This window comes from Sapajus apella, unplaced genomic scaffold (genome assembly GCF_009761245.1).
Source record: "Sapajus apella isolate SASKATOON/1434 unplaced genomic scaffold, GSC_monkey_1.0 scaffold4, whole genome shotgun sequence".
Lineage (NCBI taxonomy): Eukaryota > Metazoa > Chordata > Mammalia > Primates > Cebidae > Sapajus > Sapajus apella.
The window spans coordinates 55869057-55895229 of record NW_022436944.1 but is presented as its reverse complement, the minus strand read 5'-3'; the positions used below and the strand labels follow the sequence as shown (position 1 = coordinate 55895229).

The 26173-nt window shown below is 38.9% G+C and overlaps 1 protein-coding gene across 1 annotated transcript in view; it reads right to left on the bottom strand.

Annotated features, from left to right (window-relative positions):
* Positions 1-26173, bottom strand: part of STAC (SH3 and cysteine rich domain) — a 154733-nt gene that overhangs the window by 3176 nt on the left and 125384 nt on the right. The window contains exons 9-10 of the mRNA XM_032269715.1: positions 15577-15628; positions 15320-15457 (exon numbers count right to left, since the gene is read on the bottom strand). Coding sequence (XP_032125606.1) covers positions 15320-15457; positions 15577-15628 — 190 coding nt within the window. The remainder of the gene's footprint in view (positions 1-15319; positions 15458-15576; positions 15629-26173) is intronic.

The window sequence follows — 26173 nt, the reverse complement described above, 5'->3', positions numbered from 1 at the left end:
TGAATACCAGATGTGGGTCACTTATGAGAGAAGTCGCTGATGGATGACATACATGTCATCCCTTGACATGACTTCAAAAGAGATAGACTACTTGATTTTCAAAAGCTGAGACCTGGCCGGGCACGATGGCTCGCGCCTGTAATCCCAGCACTTTGGGAGGCTGAGACTGGTGGATCACTTGAGGTCAGGAGTTTGTGACCAGCCTGGCCACTGTGGTGAAACCCTGCCTCTACTAAAAATACAAAAAGTAGCCGGGCGTGGTGGCGCGTGCCTGTAATCCCAGCTACTTGGGAGGCCGAGGCAGGAGAATTGCTTGAACCCTCGAGGCAGAGGTTGCAGTGAGCCGAGATTGTGCCACTGCACTCCAGCCTGGGTGACAGAGTGAGACTCCCTCTCAAAAAACAAACAAACACAAAAGGCTGAGACCTGCCATTGCCCATGCCAGTAATACTGAAAGGGAGAGCCTCCAGTGATGAGCAGGGAGTATGTCTAAAAGAACATACAAAAACGCCTTGACAGGAGGATTCACCTTTACAATTTGCCAAAGTGTGTGTTTTCTTCCTTATTTATATGTGTCAAAATTCAATAACCCTTAATATAAGCTCTACCAGTCAGCATCAATAAAAATATGAACACCTGCCCTTTTGAGTAGGCTGGTTCTAGGTGAAACATGAACCATGAAAACATGTTCAATTTAAATAAGAAAATCAAACTTGAAAACAATTTATTGACACATACACACAGTGATGCTGCATTGTGGTGATGTTGGAGTGAGAATACCAAGCAAGGAGTCAAAACATTGGAATTCTGGCCAGAGCTAAGAACCTAATGCCAATACTCTGTGCCTTGGAACAAACAAAAACCAGATTGCGGTTTGGATTTTCATTGGTCTTTTGGGTCATTTTCAGAGCATTCTATCATCTCTGTGAAGAGCAAATTTCAGTTCTTGGAGCAAAAAAACCACTGATGTTCAAATGCGTGCCTGTATATAAGATAGACCTTTGCTTTTCTCTCTTCTCTTTCAAAGTTTTCATGTAGAAGAGAAACATTGCTTGAAAGAGCCTGTGGAAGAACTGTTCGGAAGTGTCTCTGAAATAGATGAACAATGGTCCATGCTTTGTTGAATGCGCTGGCTTTTCAACCTTCTAGTTTGGCGTCTCTAAAGTGCTTTGATTTTGGGAAACCTTTTTAAGGATGAGTAGTTTTGAAGATGATAAGTACAAATGGCTGAACACATGCATCAGCAGCTTTCACTCTACCCAGAGATGAGGGGTCCACAGTTTAAAATTCTGATGGTAAAATACATAACCTGTCAGCCTTGAGAAACTACCATTTCAGGAAACAATGGTAGAGCCTGAAACATTTCCATTCGTTTAGAAGCAGAATGGAAATATCTTCCCAAAAGATCAGTTATGGGTAGAAAAGAGTGGAAAGTGAGGACAAACAGAGGAACTCCTTTGGTTTGGAGGGCCACAAATAGAGGGTGACCAACTAGTCTCAGTTTGCTCAGGAGTTTCTCAGTTTTAGCACTGAAAGTCCCAAGTCCTCCCATACCCTTCATTTCCAAACTGGAATTGAACAGTTGATCTCCCTAGCAGAAATGTTTTGCTCATCAGGGCCAGTTAGAGGTATTTCCATTGCTTAAGGATTCTCAATTCCCCACTTTCCTTATTTATTCACTAATTCAACAACTCTTTATTGAGTACCTACTACGTGTTAGGTACCATTCCAAAAGCTGGGAAACTAGTGCAATACAAGACAGATCCCTCACAGAGCTTTCCGGGTACAACTGGGAAGACAGACATTCACTGAGTAATCAACAGTGTGGTGAGTGCAAGGGCTGTGGCTGTTTTGGTGGCTGACTGTCCCGTGGACAACATTTAGTAATCTGACTGGCAACATAAAACATAATATTTTTTTGCATGATTTACTGAATGAAGAAAAGAGTACTAATGTAAAAATAGAAACCTGATCTAGCCAATGGGGTAAGAAACGCCTTCTTGAAGAAGCGACATTAAAGAAGGAGAAAAAGATGTGGGAAGGGGGAAAACAAGAGTAGAATAAGAACAAATTCTGGCATCAAGAGATTGTGACACTTTGAAGTTGTGGAAAAAATTCAGTGTAGCCAGAATAGAGAGGTGGAGGGAGTAAGGGGTGTAAGATGAAGCCACAAAATCTGTCAGAGCCTAGAGTGTGCAAGAAACACAAGCCATGCTAAAACTCTGCTAAGACCTTTGGCTGACCTTCTGACCTGTCTCATGGACTGGAACTGGGCCATAAGCAAAACACTAAAATCATCATCGACAAAGAGAATGAGATCAATTCAGTTAGCATTGCCTGAGTCGTTTAAGATACAGGTGAACAACATAACAAAACTCAGGGCTCTACAGCATGGGAAAAGGGCAAACATGACTGTTGGTATTAACCACAAGGGTGTGAAAAGGTTTTAGTTGGAGGGATGCGGTGCTCAGATTTATTTAAAACAATTCTTTCTATTCTCCTTTCCCCTCCCCTGTCTTCACTTCCCCTTCCTTCTTCTCTACTCCCCTCCTTCTGACTTTCCTCCTTCCCTTCCCATCTTCATCTGTCCTCTTTTTTTTTCTCTTACCACCCATTCTCTCTCCATCTTCCCTCCTGCTCTTTAACCTAAAGAGACTTCTTGAAAGTTGGACATATTTTCTTCCCATACTGATAAATCCTGACCTGACCAGCCAGCTTGCTGACATGAAGACATCATGTATGCAGCAGTGATAAACTGGATGCCCCAACACCAAGGTAGGCGCAGCATATGCAGAGCAGAGGCACCCCATATACACAGCAACCAATCTCCAGCCAGCCCAGCACTTTTACCTAGCCATGTAGCTCAGCTATGGCCAGCTCCTCAGCATCTCTCAAAGACTTTGCTTTCCTAGTATGGGACACACATAGTTTATGGTCTTCTGGATTTGAATGACTTACTCAATTTCTTCTCAATCTCATTCTCTCTAGACTCTTTAATGGCTTGTAGGTCCCTGCTTTGGAGTTAAATGTTGACACTCAGTGTTCAGTCTTTGATATTTTAGACTTCTGATCACGCATCCATGTCGTCTACTCTGGTTTTTGAATTTGGTGGGAACTGAGCTGGACTCCGACTAAGTGACTCATTGTTTCAGCTGGGCAACCTTAGTTCTGCATCAATAACTCACTGCTCTAGGATAACTAAAACCTTGAGGCAAATGCTGATGATGGGTACCCATGGTCATTTTTGTCCTTTTCCCACGAAGCAGAGTCCTGCCTTTTGTTCTGTTGCCTAGCCCTATCCTATGTGACCTGGGTAAATTTAATTGATCCAAGTCTGTTTCTATTCTCCTTGTTAGTGATTTTTAGTGGTTTACATAGACCTTAGATCCAGTCAATGAAGCAAGATGAAATATCTGCTGGGGAACTTCTGGGAAAGTGTTTTTTTCCCTATTAAAAGAGATGCCTTAGGAAAAAAATCTTTCTTTGTCTTGAAGTATTCCTGGAGTGGCTGTAGCCACCCTGTGACCACTAGGGGACATGGCTACCATTTCAAGGATGGCTTAGCAGAAATGTGGAAGAATTTGGTTCTCTGAACAGGGGATCAAGCCACTGAATTATCAACCCAACAACTGACCTGTACCAGAGCTTTTATTATAGGAGTAAAATAGACCCTGTGAGGTTGAGTTTGAGTTTTGTAACTTGAGATATTTATTTCATTTGCTATTACTGTTGTAACAAATCACCACAAATTTAGAAGCTTTAAACACCATTTATTTTATCACAGTTCTGTAGGTCTAGAGGATTTGGCTGGTTTTCTCTGCTCTGGGTTTCACAAGGCCAAAATCAGGGAGTCAAGAGAGCTCTATTCCTTTCTTTCTTTGCTATTTCTCTAGGGGAGTATTTAATTTTAGGATCCCTTAGGTTGTTGCTGAGTTGAGGACCGAGATATCTGTTTCCAGCTTCTAGAGGCCACCCTCATCTTCTGGCTTGTGGTCCCTTTTCTCCATCTTCACACCCAGCAATGGTAGGCTGAGTCTTTCTCATACTTATCGCTCTCTGACTTACCCCTTTCCCTCATTTCTCATCTGGCCTCTTCTGTTGCATCTCCCTGACTCTAGCCAGATACATTTTTCTGTTCTTAAGGGTTCAAGTGATTAGATTTGGCCCATCTAGACAATCTAGGATATCTCCCCATCTCAGGGCCCATAACCTTCATCACATATGCAAAGTTCTTTTTATGTGAAATCTGGATTAGTTTCCCATTGTTGCTATAATAAGTTACCCCAAATTTGGTGGCTTATAACAACACAAATTTATTATGTTACAGTTCTGGAGTTCAGAAGTCATAAGAACAAGGTGCTGGTAGGGCTGTATTCTTTCTAGAGGCTCTAAGAGAGAATCTATTTCCTTGTCTTTTCCAGCTCTAGAGGTCATCATCTATATTCCTTGGCTCACAGCTCCCTCCTCCACCTTCAAGGCCAGGAGCATAGCATCTTCAAATCTCTCTCTCTCTGACCTCGGCTTCCATCATCACATCTCCTCTGACTCTGGTCCTCCTGTCTCCCTCTTCTAAGGATCTCTATGATTACACTGGGATCACCCTGATAATCCAGATAATCTAATGGTCACAAGACTTTAACTTAATCACATCTACACAGTACCTTTTGTCATATAAAATAACATATTCAAAGTTGTGGAGATTAGGACCTGGGCATCTTTGAAGAGTTGTTATTCTGCCTACCACAAGATAAAAGGACCAAGACTGTTACTATAAAACATTTAAAAAATTTCAGAAAAAGTGTACATATGTCTCAAAGTTCTCCTTTCAGACATAGTGAATGCAGTAGGTCAAAGGAAGACTTGGCCTCAGTGTTATAAGGAGAGACTATCTAGAGATAAAAGAGACGATGCAATGAGACTCAAAGAAAACATGCTGTATAGCAAAGGCATGGATTCAACCTAAATGCTCATCAATGGTCTGGATAAAGAAAATGTGGTACGTATACACCATGGGAATACTAAGCAGCCATGAAAAAACAAGATCATGTCCTTTGCAGGGACATGGATGGAGCTGGAGGCCATTATCCTTAGCAAACTAACACAGGAACAGAAAGCCAAATACCATATGTTCTCACTTGTAAGTTGGAGCTAAATGATGAGAACATGTGCACACACAGAGGGAAATAACATACACTGGGACATTTTGGGTAGCGTGAAGGGTGTATGGAGGGTAGGAGAATGGAGGGGATCAGAAAAAATAACCCAATGGGTGCTAGGCTTAATACCTGGTGAGAAAATAATCTGTACAGCAAACCCTCAGGACACAAGTTTACCCATATAACAAACTTGCACTGTACCCCTCAACTTAAAATAAAAGTTAGAAAAGAAAAGAAAAGGTGCTCTAGAAGAAAGGGGCTGACTGAGAAAAGTCTACAAGGAAATAAATACCAAACTAACATCTTAGAAATACTAAAAGACTGAATTTAAACTTCAGAAAATCAAAGTGAAGTGAGGACTATCTTGAAGGAGTCTCTTGGGAGAAGTTAGAGAGAGATAAAGAAGTGGAAAATGACAAAGACATTAAAACAATAAGGGAAGTATGGTCAACTAGAAATGATCCAACCAAAGAATGATTAAGCTCCTGGAGAAAGAGACATTGAGAGCAAAGGACAAATGATAAACTAGAGAAAATATTGGTCACATGTGGTATGCCACGCATAAATATTCTTCAAAGGTAGAAAACTTTTTAAGTAATGTAAGAAAAAGGGCAAAGCATATAAATAGATTATTAAAAAATATAAATTCCCTATATATACATATGAGATAAAATGTAAGCCTCTCTAACCATCCAGAAAATGCAAATTAGCATGAAATATTATTAATCTATCAAAACAACAGAAAAATAAATAGTAACATTCAATTCTTGCAAGTATGTGATGATCTGAATATGCGCATGAACAGCTGGTGTGAGTGTAGGTTGGTACAACTTTTCTGAATGCAATTTGGCAGTATGCATCAAGAATTGTAAAGTCTTGATCTGTTTTCCTCTAAATTCTAAAGTACATCCTAAGAAAATAATCAGAGATAGAGACAAATAGGTTAAAGATGTTAATTGTAGTTATCAATAGTTTAAAAAATGAACGTTCTGAATATCCAATAATAGGAGATAAACACATTCCTATGCATCTACACTAAGGATTGGCAAACTTTTTCTATAAAAGGACAAATAGTAAATATTGTAGGCTTTGCAGGCCATCTGATCTCTGCTGCAGTGACTCAACTCAGCTATTTAGTTGTAGCATGAAAGCATCCACAGACCGTATATATATGAATAAATTTAGCTATTTTCTATACAACTTTCTTAAAAGCTGTGTTTTGATAAACATTTAATGGCATTTTTTAAATGTTAGGAAACTAAAGAGGATATGATATCAAAATATGAATTAAAAAGTTTGGCATGAAATATGCCCAAGTGTTTATGTTGGTAATAATTTAATCGCTGAATTGCTTATGGTTTCTATTTTATCTTTTACACTTCTTAAAAATATTTTCCCTCAAATTTTCTCCAAAATAAATGCATTTTGGTTTTGTAATATAAAGTATTTTTGTTTCTTTTCTACAGCTTTGATAGACCACAAACAATGAAATGGTTCTATAGGTGCAATAAAATTATGCATAAATTTAAAGAATTTTTTTTTTCGGGAGGATCTTTAATTAATGTTTGACTAGGATAGAATAGACTAAATTCCACATGAATGTTTAATTTATGAACTTAATTAATTTTCCTAAGTATTTCAAAGTCCACTTTTTAGATCAGTATTTTTCGTTTTCTTTCTTAAAAATTTTAAGTTCCAGGATACCTGTGCAGGATGTGCAGGTTTGTTAGAAAGGTAAATGTGTGCCATGGTGGTTTGCTGCACCTGTCAACCCATTACCTAGGTATTAAGGCCCACATGCATTATCTTTTTATCCTGATTCTCACCCTGTCACCACTCCATCACGGCCCCACCTCAACAGGCCCCAGTGTAGTGTATGTTGCTTCCCTCCCTGTGTCTAAGTGTTCTCATTGTTCAGCTCCCTTTTATGACAGAGAATATGCAGTGTTTTGTTTTCTGTTCCTGCATTAGTTTGTTGAGGGTAACGGCTTCCAGCTCCATCCATGTCCCTGCAAAGAACATGATCTTGTTCCTTTTTATGGCTGCATAGTGTTCTATGGTATGTATATATATATACCATATTTTCTTTATTTAGTCTTTCATTGATGGGCGTTTGGGTTGATTCCATGTCTTCACTATTTGGAATAGTGCTGCAGTGAAAATAAGCATGCATTTATCTTTATAATAGAATGATTTATATTCCTTTGGGTATACAACCAGTAATAGAATTGCTGGGTCAAATGATATTTCTGCTTCTAGGTTTTTGAGAAATTGCCACATTGTCTTCCATAATGGTTGAACTAATTTACATTCCTACCAACAGTGAAAAAGCATTCCTATTTCTCCACAGCCTTACCAGCATCTGTTGTTTCTGGACTTTATAATAATCACCATTCTGACTGGAGTGAGATGGTATCTCCTTGTGGTTTTGATTTGCATTTCTCTGATGATCAGTGATGTTGAGTTTTTTTTCATATGTTTGTTGGCCACATAAATATCTTCTTTTGAGAAGTGTCTGTTCATGTCATTTGCCCACTTTTTGCCCACTTTTTACTGGGGTTGTTTTTCTTAAAAATTGTAAATTTATTTAAGTTCCTTGTAGATTCTGGATATTAGATCTTTGTCAGATGGGTAGATTACAGTAATTTTCTCCTTCTATAGGTTGTGTGATCACTTTGATAGTTTCTTTTGCTGTGTGGAAGCTCTTTAGTTTAATTATATCCCATTTGTCAATTTTTGCTTTTGTTGCAATTGCTTCAATGTTTTCATCAGGAAATGTCTGTCTGTGTCTATGTCCTGAATGGTATTGCCAAGATTTTCTTCTAGAGTTTTTATAGTTTCGGGTTTTACATTTAAGTCTTTAATCCATCTTGAGTTAATTTTTGCATAAGGTGTAAGAGAGGGGTCCAGCTTCAATCTTCTGCATATGGCTAGCACATTCTCCCAGCACCATTTATGAAATAGGGACTCCTTTCTCCATTGGTTGTTTTTGTCAGGTTTGTCAAGATCAGATGGTTGTAGATGTGTGGTCTTATTTCTGAGATCTCTATTCTGTTCCATTGGTCTATGTGTCTGTTTTTGTACCAGTACCATTTTGTTTTGGTTATTGTAGCCTTGTAGTATAGTTTGAAGTCAGGGAGCACAATGCCTCCAGCTTTGTTCTTTTTGCTTAGGATTGCCTTGTGTATACAGGATCTTCAAATTTGGTTCCATATGAATTTTTTTCTAATTCTGTGAAGAATGTCAATGGATATATACCCTCTCAAGACTGAACCAGGAACCAGTTGAATCCCTGAATAGACCAATAATAAGTTCTGAAATAGAGGTGGTAGCAAATAGCCTATCAATCAATTAAAAAAAACCCAGGACCAAATTTATAGCTAAATTCTACCAGAGGTACAAAGAGGAGCTGGTACCATTTCTTCAGAAACTATTCCAAACAATTGAAAAGGAGGGACTCATCCCTAATTCATTTTATGAGCCTGGCATCATCCTGATACTAAAACCTGGCAGAGATACAACAAAAAGAGAAACCTTCAGGTCAATGTCCCTGATGAACATTGATGTAAAAATCCTCGATAAAATACTGGCAAACTGAATCCAGCAGCACATTCAAGCTTATTCACCATGATCAAGTTGGCTTCATTCTCAGAATGTAAGGCTGGTTCAACATATGCAAATAAATACATGAAATTCATCATATAAACAGAACTAAAGACAAAAACCGCATGATTATCTGAACAGATGCAGAAAAGGCCTTCAGTAAAATTCAATGTCTGTTCATTTAAAAAACTCTCAATAAACTAGGTATTAAAGGAACACACCTCAGAATAAGAGCCATTTATGTCAAACCCACAGCCAATATTATACAGAATGGGAAAAAGCTAGAAGCATTCCCCTTGAAAACTGGCACAACAAGATGCCCTCTCTTACCACTCCTATTCAACATAGTATTGGAAGTTCTGGCCAGGGCAAACAGGCAAGGGAAAGAAATAATAGGTATTCATGTAGGAAGAGAGGAAGTCAAATTGTCTCTGTCTGCAGATGTCATGATCCTATATTGAGAAAACTACATCATCTCAGCCCAAAGACTTCTTAAGCTGATTTGCAAAACCAATGTGCAGTCACAAGCATTGCTATACACCAGCAACGGACAAGCAGAGAGACAAATCATGAATGAACTCCCATTCATAATTGCTACAAAGAGAATAAAATACCTAGAATACAACTAACAAGGGGAGTGAAGGACCTCTTCAAGGAAAACTACAAACCATTGCTCCAGGAAATAAGAGAGGGCACAAGCCAATGGAAAAATATCCCATGCACATGGATAGAGAAAAATCAGTATTGTGGAAATGGCCATAGTGCCCAAAGTAATTTATAGATTCAGTGTTATTCTCATTAAAGAAATGTTTTTGGCCAGGTGTGGTGGCTCATGCCTGTAATCACAGCACTTTGGGAGGCTGAGGTAGGCGGATCACTTGAGGTCAGGAGTTTGAGACCAGCCTGGCCAACATGGTGAAACCCTGTCTCTACTCAAAATATAAAAATTAGCTGGGCATGCTGGTGGGCACCTGTAATTCCAGCTACTTGTGAGGCTGAGGCAGGAGAATCACTTGAACCTAGGAGGTGAAGATTGCAGTCAACCAAGATTACGCCATTGCACTCCAGCCTGGGTGACAAGAGTGAAACTCCATCTTAAAAAAAAAGAAAAAAAAAAAAAAAAAAGAAATGTTTTAATGGTATTTTAAAATTGATTTAATAAGGATATGTTTTAAATTTTAAAAATAAAAAGGGCAGGTGCAGTGGCTTACATTTGTAATCCCAGTACTTTGGTAGGCTGGGATGGGCAGATCGATTGAACGTAGGACTTCAAGAGCAGCCTAAGCAACATGTTGAAACCCCATCTCTACATTAAATACAAAAATTATCTGAGGATGATGGTGCACACCTGTGGTCTCAGCTGCCTGGGAGCCTGAAGTGGGAGGATTACCTGAGCCCAGGGAGTGAAACCCTGCCCCACCACACACACACAAAAGAAGAAGACGAAGAAAACAGAAAGCATACTCTGTCAATGCAAACTCTCACTGTGTTCATAACAAATGGATAACTTAATTGTATTTGGAAACTAGAGCTCTGCAAAATAATAATAATAATATAATAATAATAATAAGACAGATTAACCCCTGAGGTTAAAAATGTGAATTAATCAGAGATATGCATCCCATTTATCTTCAGAATCAAATTTCTTTTATTTTCTTGTTAATGAGCATTTATCTCTTTATATTTGTAGGGTTATAAATATATTGGCAACTTTCTCGTGCTTACTGGGTAATTTTAGGTGGCATTAATCACTGCAGATGAATTCCTCATTAGGCTTTACTCTTGAGTGATGATGGTAGCCAGAAAAATGACTTCTGCTATGCATATGCAGTGGCCGGGCTCTGTGCTAAGGCTTTACATAGGTGAGCACGTTTAACCCTCACATAAAGTTCAAGAGGGAGATGCTACTATGCTGATGAGAAGGTTGACATTCAGAGGCTACTTTGTCAAAATCGCACAGGATATAGATCCATTTCTGTATGACACTAGTATCTGTGTTCTTTCTGTTACATACTCCCTGCAATTAACAAGCATATTTTGAAATCTTCTACCTAAAATAACTTAGGACACTAAAGCGGAGACAAATTTTGAAATTTGTTTCTGAAATAGATTTTTAAAAGGTAACTTTTCTTTGAAATGGCTGATGTATTTAAAAAATTGGTACTATGTTTATTGCCTGAGTGGTGAAATAATCTGTACAGCAAACCCCCGTGACATGCAATTTACCTATATAAGAAACCTTCACATGTACCTCCTAACCTAAAGTAAAAGTTAGAAGAAAATAATTATGAGCAGACCCATTTGGTTCCATGTTCGGGCTGAAATGTTCTATTATATCCTGAATGTGTCTAGCTGAACAGGCTGAGTTGCTGGTCTTACCTCCTCCACACCCCAACCCCAGCAGATTTGGTTTAAGCATGTAGGCGTAGAATTCAGGTATGAGGCCCATTCCCAGAAAAAAAAAATGGGGGGAATATGCCAAGGAATTGGTGGGAGTCACTGAACAGATGTTCTGCTTCTAGAAATTGATCAGCTTGAGCAAATTTTAATTTGTCTTTTGGCTTCACCAATTGTATTTTAGTAACATAGAAACAATGTTTGCTCTCAAATGAAAAAGCATAAGATTATTCTGAGAAAAAAACATGCTAGCAAGATTATTGAATAACACTTTGCCAATAAAGATGAACATTCTTCCCAAATTTATTTCTCTCAAATGACTTCCCAAATTTTTGGAACAGGAAGTTGGGTAAACTTAGAGAAGGTTGAAGTGTTGGCATAGAATCAAGCTGGGAAAAGTGCCCATTTGCTTTGTGGGTTGTGTATGGCATCAGAGACAGGGTGTTATTGTGATAATGATGCCTTTGCCTGGAATCAAGAATGACTCAATCGGGAGCCCACATGAGCAAGAACTTGTTTTCAAGGAGTTCTCTGGTTCCAAGACACCTGCCTTTATGACACTTGCCATCCTTGGGAGCTAAGCTGCTCTTTACTGCTCAGAGTTCATCCCTCATTGTTCAGGGCACATAGCTAGTGGAAAGCCCTGATTTGGAGTTTGCAGACCTGTGTTTACATTCCAGCCTGGACACTTACTAGGCTTTTGACCTTTGACCAAGACACATAACCTGTATGAGTGTTTGTTTCCTCATTTATAAAATAGAAACAAGAATCCATAAAATTCAAAGGGCATGTGTATGAACCCCCAAATAAATGTTGTAGGTATATAAACTTTATATAAACAATGTATCTGTGTGACATTAAATAATAACTAATAATAATGATACTGACAACAATTGTTATTGTGACAATGTTTAAGACAGTATTAATTTGTTCTTTCCTTTCCTTTGAGCCAGGGACTAGAGATAAAAGGTTCTCTTTCAAAAAGCAGACCCCAAAACAGGGTCATTACATCCAAAAAGGAATAGCCATGTAAGGTTTGCACATACTTTTATGGGAAGTAGAGTGGTCACTGAAATCTTCCAGGGGTAGGGGTAGTGGGTTTCCAGAGACGTTGTCATTAAGGGGAACCCTCAGATGCCACTGCTCTGTATAGGCAGATGCTAGCTTCTGCTCTTTCCTCTTTGAGGAATGTTCAGGAAAATGGTAGATGGGCAAATAACAGCCCCACGGAGAACAAGCAACTTCAGGCAGAAAATGAAGGATCAGGTGCTCTTAAGGGAGATGTATTTCATGTCAGCACATTGATGGCTTTTGATCTCTTTAAACAGATATTCTGTCCACAAGTGACCTGGTAAAAGACAGCTTGTGCAATTTACAAAATGAGGTGTGTCCTAAAGTGGGCACATCATATAAGCAATTTTTATGAAAGGGAATAATGTCAGTTTCAAGTAAAACTATAAAACCAGGATGAAACCATAGAGCCTAGTGACCCAATTTCCTAAGGATATTAGAGACTTTAACAACCAAAAATCATTAGATGGCATACAGCTCTTGGGGTTATTGCATCTATATAAGAAGCAGAGAATGCAGTTCTGTATAGCAGGGCTGGGATATGGTGATGTGTGTTTGTATGCGTGCATTTGTGTACATGCGTGCAAAATTGAGGCTCAGGAAAATTACAGCAACACTGTGTACCTTTCTGTTACTAGATTAGAAACACAAGATTGAGTATTTTAAATTGTCCTTCTTTTTAAATTTAGTTTTTTTTTTTTTGTAAATTAATACAATAAAAGAAATTTAAATGGAAGAGAAAAAAGCCCTTACATATTTTACTGCTATTGTATCATTAATATTTATTTGTTCATGGTTTATGAAACCATCATTTAAGATGGCAACACTATATCTGAAGATACCTGCCCTCTCTCCTAGGTCTCTCCTCACTTCTCCAAAGGCAGATCTGATTGCACCACATAGGCCAGGGGTTTTTTACTGTCTCTTAAAGTTTCCTCTTCTCTTGTTCTTCCTGGGAGGGCATCAGGGCATCTTATGCCAGTTTTGCAGTAGTCCTTCCTGCTCCTTTTCTCCCACAGGGCATCTGGTACCATTGGATCCTTAGATTCAGAGCAGCCTGTGGTGGTGGTGGTGGTAAGGTGGATGGGCTCTGGTGAGGCCTCTTAGGGCTCCAGATCACACCTGGTACACCATCCAGTTCGCTGTGGTTCCATGAACGAAAACAGGGCTTCAGGCCCCATCTGCATCTCTCCCTTTGTGTTTACCTTGGGAGAACATGGGCTGAAATCCGGGTCCAGATCCCAGTATTCCAATTCCATAATATTATCACAACACCATCAAAATTGCTTATTTTGTCCATTAAAGAAAATATTATCATTGAGCTAATCACTTCCATTGTTGTGCAACTGCTCCTAATTCTCACCGTCATGAATATCACTCTGATGACACCTTTTTTTTTTTTTCACATAAAGTCTCCCCCTGTTTACCTTAGGTTATTTTTTTTGATACATTATAGAAAATGGAATTAACGTATTCATGAAATTGAGCAATTTCATGGCTCTAAATTTATGGCACCAAATCAGTATCCAGATGAGTGGACTAATGTCTCCTAGCATTTACAAAAGTGCCAGTTTCAATGACTCCATCCCCACCTTTGTTAAAATATATAGGGGAAATAATACTCAGAGTTATTGATCTCTCATTTTCAATGATTTTCATTTACTTGAATATAAAGGGAGGGTGAGTTGCATTTTTTTTTAAAAGCTGTCCTCCATATTATCATTTTTCTTTTAAAGATGATTTTGAGTAGCCATAAAGAAAAGGTAAATTATTATTTTTTGAGGGTATGTTTGTTAGTTTGAAAATGATAAAGTCAGTTGAGGCTACATGTGGAATATACAATGTTTGATGAACTGGGCAAACAATTTTTAAAGCTACAAATCAGCTATAATTATAAGGTGATGACTGATTTTTTTGGTATGACTTAGAAACTATCTTTGAAACAACCCTAAAAAAGGCATTTAAGATGTGCTTTGGGCAACTCTGCTGAACAGAGATATATTAAAATTATTAATGCCTTTTACATTTTGAACTTCTTTGTAGGGCGAGCTTTATCAATGTCAACTCCAGGCATTCATTGCCTTGGGAAATGATAAAATTATTATACCAAAAATGCAGAAAGAAAGAGAGGAAAGATTTTGACTTCCAAAGTTGAAATTTAAGGTCCTCTGTGAGACTTTATTGGGAGAGAAAATAAATTTTTAATTCTCCAAATTCTCCACTAGTATATCAAGAAAAAACTTGGATGTTGGAGTATATTATTTTACTCTGTAGTGAGGACACAGGATATGACCTGAGGGGAGCTGAAATCAGAGAAGAAGGGAGTGTAGGAAGGCCTCTCTCTGCTGGAAGACAAAGAGAGGAAAAGCAGGCCAGAGAGTTGAGCTGTGAGTATGCTGCCTCTTTGTCTCTATCAGCGTTTCAGTCATGAGATGGTAGAGTTGAAAGACGTACAAATGTGGGGGTTCACATTTTACTTCTCAGGAAAATTGACAGTATCAAAGAGAACTCTACATTCCTGGAGCAAGACAGTGACAGGCACCTCTAGATTACATATACAGAGACGTTCATTTATGAGCTTGAGATAATATCTGGTTATCTAAGTGTAGTCCATGTCTTTTGCAGTGATATGAAAGTGTTACGAGCTTCATTGAGCAGGTAGAGGCTTGGATCCAGATAAGAAAACCCAAGAGGTTCCTAATAGCAACAACTAATAACTAAGTATTCACTAGAGAGCATTGAGGAATTAACCACACCATTGGTGAACATTAACTCAGAGCCCGAATAACAGAAGCTGCCCACATTAGAGAGACCAGTGGTCCTCAGAGAAGACCATGGGGGACTAGATGTCCTCACCCTGCCACTTTGACATTTCCTTTTGTGAACAGGAGCCACCAAGTGAGATTCCTAAAATTTTGGTTTGCATGTTTAGCCCCTACAACATTGACATCATTAGAGTAAGTATATCTTTTCTCAAAGTGAATACTTTGAATATGACTCCACTCATTCAGATTTATACACGTGATTATGTTTATTAAAATGACATCCTATTTGGCTCATATCTGGAAAATGTGTTTGTACGATTTACTCACCTGATTCTCTTTCAGTGTTATCTGCCCCTGTTCCTTACACCCAATGAAGGTTCTAACACATCTAAAAATCTTCTCATTTTGTTGTATTTTCTGAACAAAGTTGGCTGGAAAGAAGCCAATTCTGTCTTGAATTTTTCCCTGAAAGGAAAAAGGAGGTATGCATCCACAATCGCAGCATGTATTGTGATTGTATTTATCAAATGATTTTTTCTTTCTTTCTTTTCTTTTTTTTTTTTTTGAGAATGAAAAACACTTACTTTCCACCAGTCTTCATTGGAATCCTCTAAAAGAGTAATTATGTCTCCTGGCCTAAAAGGAAGAATGAATGAATTAGGTAAAGAAAAAAAAAAAAAAAAAAAAAGATACTTTAAAGACATGAGTAATCATGTCTCATTTATACATGTAGTCCTAAAAGAAACAGAAATAAAGTAAATATAACTTTTACCAGTTCTTCCAATTCAAGAAAAAAGCTTTATTACACATTGAAAGCAAACATGATTTTATGCTGTATTTTAAAAATAACTGTTACCTGTATTTTGATATATAAATTATGGAAAAGCTCCAAATGTTAGAAGTTGATACATTTCAATGTACAAGTCTCCCTTCATCTCAGCTCATGATTTACCTCCCTTGCCCTGTGTGTTCTTCTAGACTCCTTCCCACACTCTTACATTTATAGATAATAAATACATGTATTGTTAAATTTAGTATTGAGATCTAGAATTGGTCATTATCTTTATCATTATCTACACCTTCCCAATACTTTCTCAAAACCTGGCATGCTTTTGCTTAGTTCTACTTTCCCTGCCTACCTTTTATGCCGGTATGATTGGAATTTTGTACTAGATGTGTGTGTGTGTGTGTGTGTGTGTGTGTGTGTGTGTTTGTGTGTGTGTATGTTTGCATCATTCATCAATAATTACTTGGGTTTGTCTGAAGACTAATGTGTTTTTGTTGTTTAATTCTTTCTATTCAACACAGCTATCACAATCAGAAGATGGTTATTTTTCACACTGGGAGAATTTTCTCTACTATTTCTTTCATGTTTTTTTCCCATCTATGATATTCTCTCTTCTTTCCTTTTGGAACTTCTAGCCAACACATGCTGGACCTTCTGAATCCATCCTCACACTTTCTGTCTTACACACCTCTAGTTTTATATTCCTCCATGTTCTTAAATTTTTTCCTCAATGTTATTTTCCTGATCATTTATTTTGTATTTGGGCTCGCTTCTTCTATTATTTATCATAATAATGAGAATTGTTTTGGAAAATAATTTTAGAAAACATTTTTAGAAAAAAATAATTTCCAAGGGATCTTTACTATTTCTGAAAGTTTTCTTTCTTTCTTATTGTTTCCTTATTCTTTTCTGAAAGAGTTCTGAACGCGGCTTTCCATCATGGATGCAATATTATAATGGATTGTATTATATGATTCTAATATAAGAGATATTAATATGAGATTATTCTATTTTCAAAATATGTTTATAATATGAGATTATTCTTATAAGAGATATTGTATGTGAGATAAAATATCTATAGTATTCTTATAACTTATAAGATATTATTATATTTTCAAAACAGTAGTTCTTTCTTGTACTGAATAATTGTTTCCTCTAAAATTAGTTGGCCCATACTTTATCTTATTACTTCTTTTTCATGTCAAGTATTTTTACTAAAATCTAGTGTTTCTTGGTTGTCCCCTTTTTGAAAGACTGAAAATGGAGGCAGGTGGATGTAGACGGGCTTCTCTGCTGTTCTGTACCTCTGGTCGGCCATGAGTCTCTCTTTCAAGGGCAAGGGCTATTTACAGGCTCGTTTAAGGGAGCAGGGTGTGTCAATTGGTCCATCTCCTTTTTGGATACTTGAATGTGTAGCAGACAAACAGTGATGGTGCCGCCTTCTTCTCCCAGCCTAAAGGCTGTAGCAAGGAGGATTTTCTTTTTTTTGGTGGTGGTGGAGGGGGGGAGGATGAAGACTCACTCCGTTGCCCAAGCTGGAGTGCAGTGGCACAATCTCAGCTCACTGCAATCTCCACCTCTCAGAGTCAAGCGATTCTCTTGCTTCAGCCTCCCAAGTATCTGGGACTACAGGCACGTGCCACCATGCCCAGCTAATTTTTTGTATTTTTAGTAGAGACAGGGTTTCACCATATTGGCCAGGCTGGCCTTAAAGTCTTGACCTCATGATCTGCCTGCCTTGGCCTCCCAAAGTGCTGGGGTTACAGACGTGAACCACCGTGCCCGGCCCAGCAAGGAGGATTTTTCTTACCCCTGGTGAGAGAAAAGATCAGTTTATTTTTCTCCTAAGTAGAGCTGCCCTTTCCTTTTTTCCATGCCCTGTAGAAAGTCTGAAGGTCCATAGTTATCTCAACACAGTTCTTTCCCAGGCTTCTGTGCTCACGTAAGAGTCCTCCTTAGGCATGGGTTCCCTTTCTTTAGAGTATAACTGTTGGCTTGATTCTGGAGTACAACATAATTGCTGCCAATTGTTCATTATAAATAATAATATGGTGTTTTGAATACAGTTGAGGCTGTATCAGTTATGTATTGTCACAGTAATGCTGTGTGATAAACAGCCACAAACCCCAATGACTCACTCACAGGCCTGGGTGTTGGCTGGCTTTTGCTGAGGTGACTGGGGTGACTTTGTCCTATTCCACATTTCTCATTCCCCGGAAGCTCCGTTTCATAGCAGTGGTCAAGGTTCAGCAGCAGAGCATGGAAACATGCAAAGCACATAAAGCCTCTATGGCTTTGATCCAGAACTGACGCCTTGTCACTTCTGCTTCATTTCATTGGCAAGGCAAATCTCAAGGCCAGTTCAGACTCAGGGGATGGGTCACAGGCTCCTCCTCTGTTGTGAGACAAACTGCAAAGTCTCATGACAGGGGTATGCATGTAGGGAGGGGTGAATAATTCAGGCTATTAATGCAGTCAATCCACTGCAGACTCTTCATGCTCTTCAGTGAAGTGCTGTGCATTCCATGTCTCTTTAAGTTGTTCCCCCTTCTACAGCGGTTTTGTCCTGAGTGTTCTTTGGTCTCTGGTCATCTTCATTGTTCACAACTCAATTGCATTTGCTGTAGTCTGCGAGGAAATTCCCAATATTTCTGGTTCTCTCCTAGCATGTGTTCTTGTTTTCTAGTACTGTTATAGATGTGTTAAAAGAAAAAGATATTTTCTGACACGTCTAGGAATTGGAGCAAAAGTAGATTTGCGTATTCATTTTGCTATTCGGATTCAATCTCCTTTGCTGTCATTTTCAATTCTCAGTTAATATCTGTCTTCATCAGGGATTCCAAATATAACAGGCTTGTTGTACCTGGAGCATTAAGCACAACTGGCATTTTGGTATTTCAAGTGTCACAGTTTCATGCTGATGCCACAGAAAGCGAGGTGGCTGAAAATCACTTTCCCAGGTCAGGGATTTAATTAAGCAGCAAGGATGAAAGTCAGGGTAGAAAAATCTTCTAAGCCCCAGCAGATTTTATTTAAACCAGCAACCTAAGAAGCCATGAGTTAGTATCAAATACGACTTTGCTGCTGCTCTTGTAGAAAGTGTAAGTAGGGAATAAAGCTGGAGGAGGTACCTTTCCCTAAGGGTGAAACAGGGTGCTGCCTGAATCCAACCTCTATTTTTATAGTCTACTGAGAGACTCACCCCTGACTGTGCCTAGAGGTGAGCAGTCCCTACTACTTGCCCCTTGTTAATTAAATTATACATTAGAATAAGGGATTCATTGGGATAACAGGCTATAATCTTATGAAAAATACCAGACATACTCCTGGAAGTGTGATGAGTGTTCTGTCTTTTCCTGAAAAAGAACTCCACCAGGACCAGAATATTGCTTGGTGAGTAATTTATTTATCCATTTATTATTTCCTTTGTTTTTGTTTCTCCACTCATTCAACAAATATTTATAGAATGTGGACTCTGAAAGAGTGCCATCTTACTAGGCACTGGGTTTACTTTGGTGAATAAAATCCTCACTAGAGCTAATAGTCTAGTGAGAAAGATGGGTAATAAACAAGTAAATAGGTAATAAAACATTTAATAAATATATAAATAATAAATATATCATATGTAGGTATAATTAGTAAGTATAGAATTGTAAATTGGCTTAAGGATTGTGAGGGAAATTAGAAGATGTAGCCAAAAAGGACCAGTAGATTCCTCTTGAGAGGACCGGCAGAGACAGCTAATGACTCTTTTTCATTATAGAGAACATCTTGCTCTAGGGTAGCCCTTGAATCCAAGATAGTAACTCTCTAGCATCTGGGTCAGCAAATCTCTGGCTTGTGGGAATCTTTACTGCCTCTACCCTTCCAGGCACCATGCAACAATCTCAGCACCCTTTCCCCCAGAGCCTGTGCTCTGATGTAGAATTCTTTTCAACACTGGACTGTAAGTGGTGGATATGAGTAGGCATGCAAGATAAAGCCACTCTGGGTAACATAGCCTGTTTATTATTATTATTATTATCATTTTGAGACAGAGTTTCGTTCTTTCACCCAGGCTGGAGTGCAGTGGCGTGATCTCGGCTCACTGCAACCTCCACCTTCTGGTTTCAGGCAATTCTCCTGTCTCAGCCTCCTGAGTAGCTGGGATTACAGGAGCCCACCACCACGCCCGGCTAATTTTTGTATTTTTAGTAGAGATGGGGCTTCATCATGTTGACCAGGCTGGTCTTGAACTCCTGACCTCGTAATCCGCCCGCCTCGGCCTCCCAAAGTGCTGGGATTACAGGCATGAGCCACCGCGCCCGGCCTGCTTATTGTTATTTTTAAAAAATGAGTCTTGAAGCAGTTTTGAGGTTCTAGCTGAAGGCTAGTCAGTTCCCCTTTTTAAGCAGATGGTTAAATCCCCACCCCAACAACTCCCTGATCTGGGCTGTTGGACTCTGGGCCCCTCTGCACCAGCCCTAATGTTCTACTCTAGAGCCAGGTACTAGGCAATGAGGACATCCCCCGTGCCCTGGAACCTGTGAAAATTATTCAAATTAATCAATCTACAGGGAGCCCCTGGAAACCTAGCCTATCCCGCTGCCTGCCACACATAATCTGCCTACGTAGCTCTGGCTTGCTGTTACCCTGACTCCCCGGGCAACCTTCTGTGTTGCCCTTAGTGAGTTTTCTTCTGAACCCTTTCTCAGTTCAGTCCTCTTCTCCTGCCATGGTGTTCGTGTGTTGTGCGATGTCATCAAAGAAACAAACTAAAACATTCTATCAACTGGCTCAATTTAGAAAGAGCCTTGCCATTGGTCCCACAGGAATGGAGCCCTAATGCTTAAAATCCTCCTCTCCCCAGGCTGAACATTGGCTGATCCGTGACTCTGCCCTCAATTGTTCTGTGCTTCTGTGGCTGTCAGGCCCTTTCCATGAAATCATTCTTCATTCAGGTTATTACACTACAGGCACATTTGAGAAAACTCCTTCTCTGGCCAATAGTTATTCTCTTGCTTTCAGGAGACTTTATATTCCTGATCCATTATGTGTAGATTTTATGGTTTAACTCTTTATTTCCAAATTCTTGAGACCAAATTGATGGGTCCTCAAATACTTAAAAAAAAGTCTCCTTTGCTTAATTCAATTAGAGCATTGTACATTCAAAGAAAGGTTTTGCTTACATTGTAATCCATAATTGTATGCCATGATGTAAAGTATAATGAAATTTATAAACAATTGAAGCATCAGTTTCTTTTGGTGAAAGAGGTTAGAGCACCACAACTGGCCTTTGCTTTTGTTTGCTCAAGAAGATTTACCATAGGACCAGAGGAAAACTTTCAAGTTGGTTATATAATGATTTATTGGAACTTTTGAAATAGTGAAAGAGCTGTGGGCTAGCAACAGTAACTATAGAATTATGGCTTGCCAGTGAGGAGGACAGGGTTTAATTGTGAGTGTGTGTGCCTGCATACATGTGTGTAAGAACCAATGGTTGCTTTCCGGGTTCATTCTCAGCAGTCCTTTTGTCTCTATCATTTCTCAATTTTTCATATGGGCATTGGAACCCATCTCTTCCACTACCAGGTAAACTGTCTGCAGGGGCTCAGTGTACACAGAGGGTATGAATGATCAGAGCTGAGTTTGGCCAGCTGTATGAAATTCTTCTGCAAGATGTTAGAAAGATGGTTTGGTCTTCCAGGGTGGGCTCTTGGAGGGAGGAGTGTGAGTTGTCCTGAGGGCCTCTCCCTCTAATCCCCAAGTAGAACACAAATTCCTAGGAGAGGAGACATGGCACCCTCCAGATGAGGACACTGCTTCTGAGAGAAACACCTTCTCCATCGTCTGAGACAAGCGGAGACCTCAGACTGACCCTACTTCGGGAAGCCAATGTTCAAAGCAGAATGCCCTAAGACACTTGCTTTCAGACTGTTTTAAAATTAGAAGAAAATGAGCCTGTCTCACTCCTCCATTTCTGCCCATTTATCCTAGGAAAACTATATGACATTCAAGTATTTTCTAAATGTTTATAAAATTTCAGGTATTGGAAGTGTGCATTGGGGGATACAAAAATGAAAAAAGTTCTCTAAGCCTTTATTTCCTTATCTGTAAGGTTAGGGTAATAGCACTTACCCCATCAATATTTTTTTGAGGACTGAATGACATAATACTTGTAATGCATGTTTAGATAAGCCCACAGTAGACGGTGGCTATTACTGTAAAGATTAGTTAATGCCCTCGAGATGTCAGAAATCTCAAAGGATAAAGCCAGTAAACTGTTTAAAATAAGGGTCATCCCCTGAGGGAGAAGCAAATGCTAGGGTGGTGGGGAGGTGACAAACAAGTATAGAATTGATCCCAAACAAAAATCCCAAATACATATGTCTCTTTGAGGATTGGCTATCTCAATTGTATCTATATACTTATATATTGTGAATGATAAATTATTGTGAGCTATATTTACTTTGCAAAGTTTAAACTTTTTTTTTTTTTTTAAAGTCTAACTCTGTTGTCCAAACTGGAGTGCAATGGTGTAATCATGGGTCACTGCAGCCTTGACATCCTGGACTCAAGCAATCCTCCTGCCTCAGCCTCCCAAGTTGCTAGAACTACAGGCACATGACACCACTCCCAGCTAACTTTTAAAATGTTTTATAGGGTCTTGTGATGTTGCCCAGGCTGATCTCTAACTCTTGGCCTCAAATGATCCTCCTGCTTCAGCCTCTTAAAGTGTTGGGCTTACAGGCATGAACTACCATGCCTGGCCTCAAAATGAAGTCTTTATCACTGTGATTGATATATAATAGGGTTTAAAATTGGTAATTTCCATAGAGACTTGTAATTTTTCACTTGTAAATTAGAAGATTTATTTTAATCATTGCCTTTTAAGTTTATGTCTCATTAGGGTTTTGGGAGGGATGGTTGGTTAATGAAATAGCCTTTGACTTCAGTGGCTTCCGACACTGACATTTGGTGTGATCAGAGCTATGGAAAAGCTTCTTCCTCTCTTCATACTATGTCCATTCTCCCTTCCTCTTCCACTCTACTTAGTGACCACAAAGGTGTTTCAGGGCCCAGGGGCCGGACCTAGTATTCTACTGTCCAGGTGGCTGATTGTAATGGAGATGTTGGCAGGGTTGAGCCTAGAGGGTAATGGCAATGTTCACTAAATGAAGTTGTCATGATCAGTTGCATTTTCATACAAGTAAGCAGGCTGAGAGAGAGTTCACCACTTACAGGCAAGGTTTGAATCTATGACTAACTCCACTAAATCAAGCTGCCTCTTGTACCACCCATGCCATGTCAAAACTCATCAGAACTGCCCTTTTTACTATATATAGTTGTTTTGAGCCTCTTTAATATTTCTTACCCCTTCTCATTCATTAGACAAAAAGAACCTTAAATCAAGTTTATAGCAACCAGTCACTCAGCAAAAACAGATATTCTTGAAAAACCAAGCTGAGGGGAGTGGAAGAAGCAGCCAGCCAAATGACTCCATTAATCTTGGATCTATAACCTAATTTTTCACCAGACGTATTTCCCAAGTTGCATTATCTTTGTCCAGAACCTTTTACAGTCTTGGTACATGGGTATGTAATAAGGAACTCTTGAATTTTACATTTTGATTTTGTCCTAAGCCTGCTAACTATAAGACTGCCTGCACTTTCCCAAGTCCATAGATCAGATCAGAGAAAAAGCATTCACCTAAAAGACAATTTGGAAGGAATTTGGTAAATGTTCTTGAACTGTCATGGATCACGCTCTCCAGAACCTAATTGAGAGGGGCATTTGAGTGAGAGGGAGGCTGCTAAACACATTAGTGACATTCGGGAAGATCTGGGTTTCTTGACATAGTGCAGCATCAGAACATAATACGCATCAGAGACTCCTCAAATAGCCTTAATTGCATTTTGATGTCCTGGTGACTGTGAAGATTATTTTTAAATCAAATTGGTGCATTAGAATTACATTTAGTTTTAATTAAGTTGATGCATTTGCCAAGCAGTAATGTACTTAGAAAATGGAAACAAGACACCAAGGGAGTTTTACTCTGTCTCGAAAAGTGTGAAGGACATTCAAGTGTACACAAGTCACAGGTCAGAAAGCCAATGCACACCTGTGCAGGGAGCATTGACAGAATTGGGAAGCCTCTGTTCTGGCTTTGAGTCTGCCACTGGCCCACTGTATATCTTTGGATAAGTCACAGTTGTTCTCAGATAGTGCAGATAATCAGAATCTAGGAGGACATTTAACCATGCAGGTTTCCAAGCAGGATTTGACTCTTTAGGTCTAGGTGGAGCCCAGGAATCTCTATTTTAATAATATTCTTTAGGAGATTCTTATGGCTTGTAACAAGTGGCTTCACCGTTCTGACTTGAGTTTTCTCCTCTGTGAAATACTACTTGCTTGGATAACCTCTGAGATTTATTAAAATAACTCACAAGGATGTTAGGAAAAATTATGACAGACTTTGAAATGGGCAAAAAACATGATTGATCTGGATGTCCTGTCTGGTACGTCCTTTCAGATGACCTCCCCCTTGTCAATGCCTTTGAGCTATTTTACATCTCAAGCAAGTTGCAGAAAACTGATATTAACGCAAATGATTTTTGTCCATAGAAATGCAAGTGAATTTTGCCTGGTGGAATATAATCAGTTATTACCCTTTACCCTGTGAATACTCACTGCTTTTGCATCTATTTATAAATTCCTGTCAGCATTCCTCATTGCCTATGTATACATGATATATTGAGTTCTCCTTTGAATCAGGTGGAACATCTTACTGGCTCTTTCATTAGTTAATAAGCCATATAAAAATTCTGACATGTGTTCAATTTATATTGCATGAGAGTCATGTTTTTATGGTAATTAAAAAAAATTCTGCTTTAACAGGTGACTTCTCAGAAACACAATCTATAGATCCCAAACTCTCTTGTCTTACCAATCAGACTTAACAAACCTAATACACTTGAAAGAAGTGATGTGAGTGGCCAAGAAGGGATAAAGTAAAATGTTGCCTAACCTTGCCTATTAAAATATAATTGTCAACTTTACCAGAGAGAAAACCTAGCACAATGAACCTAGGATGGAAAGTCTGGTGGAGGAGAAAGATCAGTGGACTGGGAATCACCTCCAAGGGTTCTAGTCCTAAGCTTCTATTTTCTACCTGTGAGTTATTGGGCTTGGTTCTCCTACCTCACCTCCAGAAAGATAAAAAAGAACCATACATTATCCCACTGGAATATTAACTAAACAGCCAAGTGTCCATTTACTAAGCATTACCAAGTTTTAAGGCAGTCTTTCCAGAATCAAGACTGGAATTAATGTAGTTATCTAAATATGCTTCTGCCTCTGCCATGAATTTTCACTACCACTTTTTGTAATGCGGCTTGGTTTTGCCCCTGGTTTGGCACCTCTTAAAATAATTTTCTGGTTCTGAAGTTTAACCCTATTATTCCCTTATCTTTTCCTCACTGGAGACAGAATGCTCACTAACCAGGCTTCCCAGCCACACATGACCCTTCTTTCTCTGGAAGCCCAGCTTCCTCCACATCCCTTTGAGGCTGCTGTAAAGTCACCTGCACTACCTCCTATCCACAACTTTGCACACTGGGTTGTAACTTCTGGTCTACTCTTCTGCTGGCCCCTGGCCCATGACTCCTTGAGTTCTTTGAGAACAAAGCCTGTGAATGGTTCTCCCAGCAAAGAGCAAATGCTTGGTTACCAGGTGACGAGGGGTGAATACATGAAGTAAATCCTGGATATAGCCATACAAGAGTTAAAATCACTTTTAACTTGATTTAAAGTAGTGCTTTGAAAATACCCCAAAGAGATAAACCAGGCCATCCCATCACCAGAGATTCTTGAAAATACTAGCTCATGAGAAAAATAGTTGCTTGCTTTCATTCAGACTTGCCCATGGAGAACCTGAGACTTGCTGCTTCTAGGAGTGGCCATTCAGGAATCTAAAATTTGCACTTGGAGTTACAAAAGAAGATAGGTTTTTCTTTGAATGCCCCCAAATGTAGGTGTTCTAACATACATTGAAGTAGTAATTAATTTGTATTTCTTTTAGGATATAATAATACTGAGAGAACAGTTCCCTCTTTTCCTGTCTTGGCTCTTAGTCTTTTTCCCCTTCTTTTTCCCACCCTTATGAAACATGGCCATTATCATATAAACCTGTTTGAGGAGAACTAATAAAAATGAAAATGATTTAGATATGGGAAGTCAATATGAATTCTTTGGAACAGGTGTTGTATGATTGCTAAAATATGCATGTGAACCTTTAAATCTTTTATTTACTCTCAATCCTCTGTTTCAGTGTCCCTAAGATGTTTTAGAGGTTTATATTTACTTGAAGTTATTTATCTCTAATGATTATTTACATAAAATATCAATTCAGGAAA